Raw genomic sequence first — 11,004 nt, forward strand, 5'->3', positions numbered from 1 at the left:
GTTTTCCAAGAAGAGAGAACTTTCTTATCTTGTAATTGTAATGTACTTCTCAAAATTGCTTCCTACCCCCTACAGTTCCCATGTACCACCCTGATTTCACTCGAGCCCACCTTGGATAATTTCTACTTAACTCAAAGTGTAAATTGCTTAAAAACTTGGCTTTGCTTCATTTATGAAAAATAACTGGTTCTTAACAAAGCATAACTCAAGGTTTTTGTTAGCCAATGTCCCTATATGACCTATTCAACTTTGTCAGTTGCTTCACTTTAAAGCTACTTATGACTTGGGAGTGAATTATGGGAAGAAATCCTTAACCCCAAAACAGTTTGGTTCACAAGAGGATTTTGTGATTATAAGCCTTACTAATAATAACTCATTATTTTTCTGATTGTTTCACAAAAACAAGGGCTTATTTATATATCAAATTAGCCCCCTGTCAGACCAAGTTGTGCACACTTTTAAGTAAATAAATTGGCTCAGAATCTATTGGTATGAAGAAAATATAGTTATCATATACCAAGGGCAGCCAAGAGCAAATCCCGCACACTGTTCGCCCCTAATTTTATTTTCAACCATCCTGACAACAGAAAAGTCAAGACACTCAATTGTGTAATGGAAGCTGTGCGATACAGACAGCAGTAATCCTGTGTAGCCATGTTGGAGGACTACTTAACTGTCCGGGATGGGGTAGGATTTAGAGCCATAAAGTGCAGGTGTGCAGTCAAAGGTGACACAGTGCATGAGGATTCAGTGGAGGGGAAAAAAAGGTCAGTTTGTCTGATCCTGGAGGACTGAGACTGTCAGGGTCATAAAACGGGCGATTATCCTGGCCGGGGCTGTCTGCTGCTGGGAAGCTCACACCTGTAATCCCTGAATTATAAATAGGTTGATCTCTCTGCATCCAGCCTCAGCGAAGGATGAAGCCATTGCACAGCCCATATTTAAACAATGTCATTAATGCCAAGGAAACATGTCATTTTAGCATTTAATAGTGTTTCCATAGGAATCCCAGAGTCCTTTGCAGAGGCTGTTACATCCCATGCATATGTTTCCTTTTTGCTTTAATGTTTGGCGGCGCTGTCTGGCAGAGCAGTAAAGCTCGGAGCTCAGAGGAGTGGGCTTTCACCTCACCGCACAGCAGCCATTACTCTAAATCATCCCCCCCCCCCCCCTCCCCTCCCTTCTTCCTCCTCTCTGACCTCCGCTAGCATCCACTGACCTGGAAAATATCGTGTGAGTCCAAGCCACCGGGAGCGGCGCTGGCCTTTGCTTCGCCTGCAAACAGCAGAAATATTGAGCCAATTACAAGATTATTATCTGGTGGCGGTGGCAGGGGAACACTGTGGGAGTGTAGTTATGCCTGCCAGGGCTCCCTGCTGGACAAGGAAAAATGAATCAAAGGCGTGTGGGGGGGGGGGGAGGAGAGGAGAGAAGTGGACAGCTCTCATGCCCATTTGCTTCTATGTCTTTACAACTCCCGTCAATTGACAGACATTGGCCAAGCTCCAAACCGCCTTTCTAGAAGTAACACGGAGAAATGGCCCATTCAGAGCTGATCAGTTGTTAGTTTTATACTTCTTTCTAATTTATATGTCATGTTGTGATGTTATGCATACAGTAAATAAGACCTTAAGAAATGTTTTGGCATGTATATAACAGGCAGACATGAGTCACAGCCTTTATACGAGGGCAAAGTCGAGTTGGTATGCGAATAAAATTCATTCAGTAGGGAAACGAAAGCATTGATGCGTCAGGCCCTTTATTTAAAAGTGGTTACTTTTATACAGCCTACAAAGGACGCATTGAGGGATGTTCTGCACATTACCTTGTACATTGGATTATATTTTTTTAATAGGGAAAAGAGCTGCCTGAACGAGTCCTGGAATCATTCTCCAGATAGTTAGTTCCATATGAGAGAAATTACGTCATTTACAACATGTGTTATGTTCTGTCATGTACACAAGCTGTTTGTTATATACTAAACATCTTAGTCATTCTAAATACTTTTTAAATGTGTGCCAAAGCAGTGCATTTGATTTAAAGGAAGGCAAGGGTACGTGCGCAGTGTTCTCTCTCGGGTTGGGGTTTGCGTCTCGTTTCACGAGTGGATCCCGCTGCCCTGTTTCACGCACCAGTGTGCTCAGGGAGTCGTATTCTAGCAACATGATGAAGACATCAAAGCAGGGTCTGGAACTGCAGTAAATATCAAGCACTTGGACAGTTTGTCATCTGTTACATCACCTTCCCTGCCAATAACGTTTCATTAGAAAGCACTGCATGCTTCTGCTGCAGAATGGAAAGAAATACCACATTACAGTTCACTGACTGTAAAAGTGCAAATTGTGTTTCTTGCTCCATTGCCCAACTGGAACTTGGAAAAGTTGAGGATTCTTTACTTCTAAAACATTTTTGGACATTATTCCCAGAACATTTTATCTACAATATGATTTGTCTGGAAAAAATGCAAAAAACATGAAATGGTTCCAACTCGACTCACATTTGATGATTTGCTTAAAATGTCCAAAATCCTAAAACCAGATCAAAAGAAGTTATTTTTCAAAAACCTCTGAGAGCTCCAGCAACAAAACTGAAAATCCAAGTCAATACAATGGGACACGGTTAAGCTTGGTAACTAAGATGACCTCTGTTTTCTGTTTAATGTCATTGTAAATGTTATATCTCTGGGGTTTTTCGTCTTTTGCTTTGATCAAATGAACAATTCAACTACGTCACTTTTGGCTCTGAGGACTTATGGTTGGGGCTTTTCATCGTGAGTTCAACAAAGTTATAGAACCTAAATTGTTAGTATGCTTATCTTAACAATAAATGGTGAATACAAAATCAGCAAATATAACATGCAGGGCAAGTATGAATGTATATATTTCATTTAACAAAAAAACCCACTTAATAGTGTGTCATCAGACTGCACTTGACCTTCAATTCGGATCCGCTCCAAATTCTAATGAGTCTTCCTTGGCCCTTACTATAACCCTTCAACTGAGTTAACAAAACACTAGCCACTAGTTTTCCAGTTCTGACAAACCAATCGCCAACCAACCAACAAGCAAAACAGAAAACATTTACATCAACCTGGATACATGAGTGCTTTACGACTCATGACCATCCTTGGACCAGCAAACATGGCTGTCTTCATGTTGCACACCATACCACATACCTCAGTGACCCTGAAAATCCCCTCAAAGTGCCCTCGCTCCAACACACCACCGCTGTGAGTGCCGACCACAGAACAAGCTCAACGCACGCCATCAAATATGCATGCTTTCTTTAGTACAGGCTCATTGCTTTTTTATAAAACAATAATGTTCTCTTTTGTACATAAAGTTTCCGGTACTATAAGGGATGTTTCAGAAGTAGCTTCCAAATCAGCATGTTGTCAGCATTGTCAGGTTGAAGCTCTGCATGAATTTGTCTCTGTGTTTGAGTCAGCTTAGCAACCCTTGTCAACCCAGGTGGGGTTTGTCTTAAAGCACCATTATAACAGCCTCACTATGGACTGTTTGTCCAACGGGGCAGCGCTAATGTGACAGGTAAGGAGCCTTGTCCATGTTGCTCTTAAGACAACTGTAGGAGAGCTCGTAGACACTGAGAGGACTCTGGAGGTCAGGTGATGGTCAATGTTCGAGACATCAGTGCGCCCATGCTACCGCTATTCCTGTTATCGACCGCTTCCTGCGTGTCCCCCTTGTGCTGACCCCGTGATCCGTCCCTCACAGCGAAGATCCACTCAACACAGATGTGTTTTGACATTGGCCTGAAGGTATTGACTTATGGCTTTTAGATCTGTTTCACCTCATACGCTGAGCTGCTGTTTTAAAGCCCGGAACAACCGCAAGGAAAACTGTCAAACACACACTCATGCTGTCACCTCTAGACTCTTCAGCAGTTTAGGAATCTTCCTGTTTTCTGTTTTGTTGTCAGCAATCATTTGGAATTACCAATAAAATGTTGCTCCATATGTGTCCAAAAAATACACTGATGTTTGTTTTTGTCACACATCCATTCAATGAAAAGCCCAAAAAGATTTTTGAAGTGTTTGCTGAGGAAAAGATAATGTCCTCGACTGATTTATAACACTGTAGTTTTAGGTAATTGCCTAAAATCACATTGACGCTCAAGTGACAAAGAGCTTTAGCAGATGTAGGATTTATCTTGGCGTCTTGGAGGAAAGAAGTGTGAGTCTGTTTAATGTCATTGTTAATGTTATTTCTTAAGGAAGTTCGCAGAAGGTTAGTTTAATTACATGGGGGGACAGAGCATGATTTCTTTTAACCATAACGACAATCATTCCCTGATATTTAACACAAATGGTAACCTTACCAAACCTAGCAATGTAAGATCAGGTATAGCAAAGATCACTAATTCTTTAGGGTGTCTAAAGAGCTTATTGGAGAAAAGCCTTTGACACAACCAGCCTTCAAATCCTTCATGACAGCTGATGTCTTTTGAGAATGCGCTCTGTTTATGTAGAGCTTGTCCTTAGCAAAGATCTCAGTGCCCTCCGTCTCATTTTGCTGTGTATGTTAAACGGAGCATGATTGTTACCAGCCTCTTTCTGCAATGCCGGAAAAACTGTAGCCCATCACATCAGAAAAAGACACTGCAGTACAAAGACGCTGTACTTTGATCACACATCGTACTTGCCACAGCATAGTCCTGTAAACAACCGACTGAAGTGTTGAGCACTCTTCAGTCATTTCAGATGACCTTCTTCCTTTAAGGTCTCAGTAGTTCTGTCCCAGGTGGCAAACTGCATGCACCCTGGGAGTTTCCTGGGTCACTTTGTCAGCACCAGTCCTCGCTTTAAGGAGCACCAGCCTAGCAGATAAATAATTAACAACTGCATTCTGTACTTTGGTGAATTTTAAAGCTGTATTCTGCAGAGGCTCTAAATGGCAGAGGGAGGGCGCGTTAATCATTCATGGACTGCTTTTACCCACTTTGCTTAAGGTTGCTGTCCTGAAGGCAGAAGGAAAGTGGAGAAAAGGGAGAAAGAGAGGAAGGATGGCGTGGACAAATGGATTAGATTCCCATCTTTTTTGGGAGTTTGGGGCAAAAGGACTCAAGCAAACATGAGGAAATACTGCCAAAAAACATGTAGAATCTCAGGTTATGTTTGGTTGAACTTTGTTGTTTTCTAAATATTTGAGGTAGGACTCATTTCAAAGAGCTTTAGTATACTCATATATATATATATATATTTGAATATATTTACTCTTTGTTCTTGGTTGTTTTGTAACACCTACAACAGAGGAAATCACTAAATTGCATTTCAAATAAACACAGTTACCACTAGGACATTTCTTACAATCCACAAGGGGGAATTGTAATATTAAAACACATGTTTCTGATGTTTCCACCATATGTTGCGAAAAGTGAAAGACAAGAAGATGATTATGCTGGAGGAGCCTTTCAGCTCAAATATCAATATTTAATAAGCAGCACTACCATAGAACGGGTATAGGGATTGACATTTTATTTTCGCGCCATATGAGCGTCAAGAATACCCCCTTTCAAATGCACCCAGGGGAATCCCCTTCTTGATTTCATAACCCCTCAGGCTACATTAAGGAACACTGGAGGTAGCATCTGCATACTATCACTAGGAGAATGTATTTTACATCCTGAACGCGGTGCTGCGCCAAAAACTGCAAATCAACATGCGGTCCCACCTCTTGGCAGCTAATTGAGCATGGAGAAAAAGACACCTGATCGAGATCAAATAAATAAACTCCTGCAAACGGACTGTTTCCACTGTTATTCTGGATTGATTGGATTCTACGTTTTTGATGACTTTGCCAGAGTTACTCCATTTGTAATGTTTATTGTAGTAAGAGCGGTGGTACAACTGTGACAGTCGACAGTGATTCAGTCGGGTCAAACAAATATCTCACTTCCTGTTTCCATTTTTCTCTTCCCAGAGAGCTGATGCCCAAGACTCTGGAGGGCCAGATCACCATGGAGAAAACCCCCAGCTACTTTGTGACAAGAGAGGCTCCGGCCAGGATATCCGCCATGTCCCGGGACACCAAGCTCATCGTGGTGGTGAGGGACCCCGTCACCAGGGCCATCTCGGACTACACACAGACTCTGTCCAAGAAGCCGGACATTCCCTCTTTCGAGAGCCTCACCTTCAAAAACAGGACTACGGGGCTCATCGACACCTCGTGGAGCGCCATCCAGATCGGCATCTACGCCAAGCACCTGGACAACTGGCTGCACTACTTCCCCATGGAGCAGATCCTGTTTGTGAGCGGCGAGCGTCTGATCAGCGACCCGGCCGGAGAGCTGGGCCGCGTGCAGGACTTCCTGGGGCTCAAGAGGATCATCACTGACAAACACTTTTACTTCAACCAGACCAAGGGTTTCCCGTGCCTCAAGAAGGCAGAGGGCAGCAGCAAACCCCACTGCCTGGGCAAAACCAAAGGGCGGACCCACCCCAACATTGACCCTGAGGTGGTGCAGAGGCTACGGGACTTCTACAGGCCCTTCAACATGAAGTTCTACCAGATGACGGGGCGCTTCTTTGGCTGGGAGGACTGAATGTGTTTTTCACTGAAGGTTGGGGTATTCAGGAGCACTCTAGGGGGGGTCGTATAAGAGAATGCATTTGTGATATTTCAAGAAATAGTCATAAACATGGCTAAAAATTCAAAAAGTATATAATTGAAAATGAAAAATAGTTTGGTTTTTAGGGAATAACTCAACCCTCTGTTGTACAAATCATGTGTTTTCAAGCAAATAAAGTATTTATGGAGAGCAATGCTAAAATATCCACATCTTATATTATCTATAGGGTTGGGAACCGAAACTCGGTTCCAGATGAGAACCGATAAGAAAATGCTGGGTACCGGGTACCCATACAAAATACACAATTTCGGTTCTGCTTAACGGTTCCTAAACGCGGTAGACCCTGTATTCCACCGGATCCGTCTGCGCCGCGGTGACCCGGTGGAATACAGGGTAAGGGCGGACTGGCCATCTGTGTGTTCTGGAGAATCACAGAACAGCCGGTCGTCAGCGGGCCGTTGACGGCTGGCTCGGTACGCTGACGGCCGGCACCGCCCTTAATCTTTTTAAACGGCATCATGTAAGTTGCGCTGACAGGCGACAGAGGTCCACAGTTGCCCCGCAGCGAGGCTCCCCCCGCCCTCCCGTAGACAGTTCACGAGCTCAGTCACTTCATAACACCAAAGATGGGTCGCGGTAAACGCTCTAAAGTGAGGCTCCACTACACTAAAAAAGAAAAAGACAAGGCACAGTGTAATGCCTGTTAATAGCTTGCCACAGGCATAGCTCAGTTCAAATAAAGCACAGCTATTGTGCAATACATTTGTATTGCATGTATATTTTTTATTTGTAAAAATGTCAGTTAAAGCTTAAAAGAATAAAGATATTTTTGTTATCTAAACATTTGACCTCTTTCTTTTACAATTTTGGAATCGAAACGGGGAATCGATAAGAACCGGAATCGATAAGCAGAACCGGAATCGGAATCGATACATTTCAAACGATACCCATCCCTAATTATCTATATATCACATTCTGGAAGTTATATTCTCAAAACATAACCTTTTCGCATAAACATTTTAACTTAATTCTGGTCAGATTATGACTTTTTTATTTTTGTATTTAATTTTACAACATAGCTCTTATAATATATAAATGTATGTGATAAATACATATAATATATTTGAGAATATAATGACCCGAATGTTACAGAAAGTATTGGATTATTCTTAAAAGTCAATGAAAAATGTTCTCAAAATATTATGACTTTATTCTCAGAATACTTGTACCCTGAAAGTGTTCCTACTACTCCGTCCTCAGTGCTAACTCTAAGCAATATGTGGCTGTTACAGGAGAGGAATAAGCCCCATTTCCCTCCGTGGCACCCCAGATATGCAATATTTCACTGTTACATTTTTCATCTACAGAGCTGCCTCTAATCCACAATCATGGAGATGTTTTTCTTCTATGAACATATTGAGTTGTTGAAGGATTTGCGTCATATCTCCCTGCACTATCTGACGGTTTTTTGCCAGTGTGAAGTCCTTGGCTGTGACTCGGAAATATTGTATGCAGTGCTTCTTTAAGAAGATGTGTGAAATCACAGTGTGTCCAGGGGCTTTTGATAAAAGCCGTGATTGAATGCCATATTTTAAACATACATAGCTGCTTTTCAAAAATGTAACATTTTTCTAGCAAAATAAGAATATGAAAAGATAAAAATATATGTATTTTGAAATGTATTTATTCAAGAAGTACACAAGCAGTATGTACGTGTTATAAATAACTCAGTGATTATTTGCTCTTTTATTATTATGCTCCCCATGCCTTTTGAGGGTTGTCCTTGTTTTATACTAAAAACATGTTATCCTCATTTAAATTTCAGGTCATCCTGTTTAATATATATTTACCATACAGTGTGGGAAGCTTGTCTCCACTTAGCTTCCTGTGCCAGAGCTGCGAGTTTGTTATTTCAAGCATCGTCTCCCCACCTTCTCTTAATGAAGTTACAGGCAAAGATAGCACTCGCTGTTATTCAAGCAACAGTGAGTCTGATGGAGGGAAAATACCTCCTTCCCGCACTGTGACTCAAATTTCCTCAACATGTCTCCTTGTGAATTGAATACACTTGATGTCACTGGCCTTCCTTGCCTCCAGGCGAATTGTGTGGAAGTCTTTGAAAACGAACAATGACCGAGTTGTGTTCCTAATTTCTGTCTACTTGTATTGTGAGCCACTTTCTGAAAGCAGATGTGCCTCTAAAGACACAACATGATTTTGTGTTTTGGTGTGAGCATCAGAAAAGAACTTAATATAGATATTGGGGGGTGTTATATTACCAATCTAATTGTGCTGTTCTGACTGTTGTTTTCTTAAAGTTGTTAAGATTTTTAAGGCACTCCTTGAATAAAAAATGTCATACGTAAACATTTTTGTCCACTGGCCTTTTTTTATTCGTTGATATTTTGAAAAGATTCTTGCATTCTGGAAGCCTTATTTCAGGTCTCTTGGCAGCTTTTGGGGGGGGACAATGTCAAGAAAGTAATAGTAGTATTATCTTGCTAATATGTGTATTTAAACATAAAAGAGGAGAATGTATGCAATACATAAAATACTTGTGCTGGGGTATTAATCTTGTATGTTCTGATACATAACACTATACGTTTGAATCACTCTCTACGATCGACTGGACACATGACAAATGAAAACATTTCCTGGATCAACTTTTTGTACATTGACGCTTCGAATACATTTGTGTGCAAACAACATGGAGGTTTTTCTGAAGGTTGACAAAGAAATCATAACATTTTAGTTGTTAGAAGTATAGGGAACAAAACTAAATTGTTAGATTAAGGAAAAGATCCTAGTTTGGGTTGAGGTTTGGGTTTGTGACACCAAAACCGATTGGCGCTTTTTATACTTCGGCATCTGACTTCCTCCTTTGCTCTGTTTCGTAATTACTATGGCCACTAGAGGTGTGTCACTATTAATTTGTATCTTTGAACAACCATGTGAATGTGGCATGCTGAATCTTCTAGTAGTACAGTAGGCCCCTTCTAACCCATCCAATGTGGTGATGACATCTGTAGAGGTGGTTATAGTATAAACAGATAGGTTAAAATAGCAAACGCGCCTATCGATGTACAGAATAACTGTTTTCCTAATGTAATAGAGTACATACAGGATATCAACCATAGCTTATGCCTGAAGCGACAAACTGTCAGTGTCTCTTTGTGTTACTTTCAGTTTGAATGTTTTTATTCCCCAAACACAATTTCCCTTTTCTCCCCATCTCCCATCTTTCCTTCCCTCCCACTCTGCACCTGTATGTTTTTCTTTGCCCAAAGAATCTCTCGGCTTCTTCCCTCCCGCAGCCTGCTGACTGATTTGAGAAATTGCTCTGACAGGCCCTTAGTAGATGAACCACGATGAGAGGAGGGAACCTGTTGAAAGTCGTCAAATTTCTGAAGCGTATTCATGCTGATGTTGTGACTTTAACAGAGTCGTGGGAGCCGAGTGAAGGGGAGGCTGATGTCCATTTGTTGACTCGTCCAATTTTCCTGTTATTCATTTTCTGAGTGGGTCAGCGGGGGCCTCTCCGGCGACGGTTCCTCACAGTAATAAACAGAGACAGTTTTCATCCTCCCGCTCAAGTCTCTGAGGGGCAGCTAAATATGAAAGAGAAAATGAAACGGCAACATCTGCTGCGAAACGGCACACAGACCACCACTGTCACACAGCATTCAGCTCAATATCAATGGCAGGGACCCGGAGAGAACCCGAAAGTCTGTCTATTGAAAAACAGCTGACCGCATGTGGTGTTTTTTTTAAGAGGGTGGGGCGAGCTGCTGCAGAAAGACAGGCATTTCTGGTAGCCTCGCAAATCCCTTTGATCCAGCTTTTTTCTTTCTTCTTATATTCTCCCTGATTTTACTCATTCCATCAATATGGCACCAATCTACCTCACAAACACACATAGACCCCAGGAGCACCTGTGTGGAGTCACCTGTGCACAATTAGCTCGCACCCCTCCCCCCTCCCCCTTTAAATTCCAACTAAGCCACCAAAACCTCCACTCATCCAGACCCCTTTCTCCTTACACGCAACTCTGAGCCTGTTTTTGCACACACAGACGTTACAGGAGCGTGGCAAAAGATGGGTGGGCTGTTCAATAACAAGCCGCAGCGCTTTATAAAAACAAGTGTGTGTGTGAGCTTGCATGTGAAGTGCCAGGAGCATCATACAGGCCATGCAAAATTATAAAGTGAGGGGATCAGAGAAGTTGCTTTGAAGAAAAAGGCAACATTCGTGCACACCCACAGTATCGTAGCATCTTGTATTACTTATATAGATACATGCATAGGTGTCATTTACGCTGGGGATTCTGGGAAATGTCCCAATTACTTTTTTTAATTGTTGATTTTGTCCTTTTTCAAAAGCATAATTTGCCAAAAATGTTAAAAAAAAAACTAGTCG

At 41.9% G+C, this 11,004-nt stretch overlaps 1 protein-coding gene across 1 annotated transcript in view; it reads left to right on the plus strand.

Annotated features, from left to right (window-relative positions):
- si:ch211-216b21.2 (heparan sulfate glucosamine 3-O-sulfotransferase 3A1) overlaps positions 1–6,875 on the plus strand; it is a 32,227-nt gene extending 25,352 nt beyond the window's left edge. The window contains exon 2 of the mRNA XM_034119010.1: positions 5,940–6,875. Coding sequence (XP_033974901.1) covers positions 5,940–6,561 — 622 coding nt within the window. The 3' untranslated portion in view covers positions 6,562–6,875. The remainder of the gene's footprint in view (positions 1–5,939) is intronic.
- The last annotated feature ends 4,129 nt before the right edge of the window (positions 6,876–11,004 follow it).

The sequence above is a fragment of the Trematomus bernacchii genome, unplaced genomic scaffold (genome assembly GCF_902827165.1).
Source record: "Trematomus bernacchii unplaced genomic scaffold, fTreBer1.1, whole genome shotgun sequence".
Taxonomy (NCBI): Eukaryota; Metazoa; Chordata; class Actinopteri; order Perciformes; family Nototheniidae; genus Trematomus; species Trematomus bernacchii.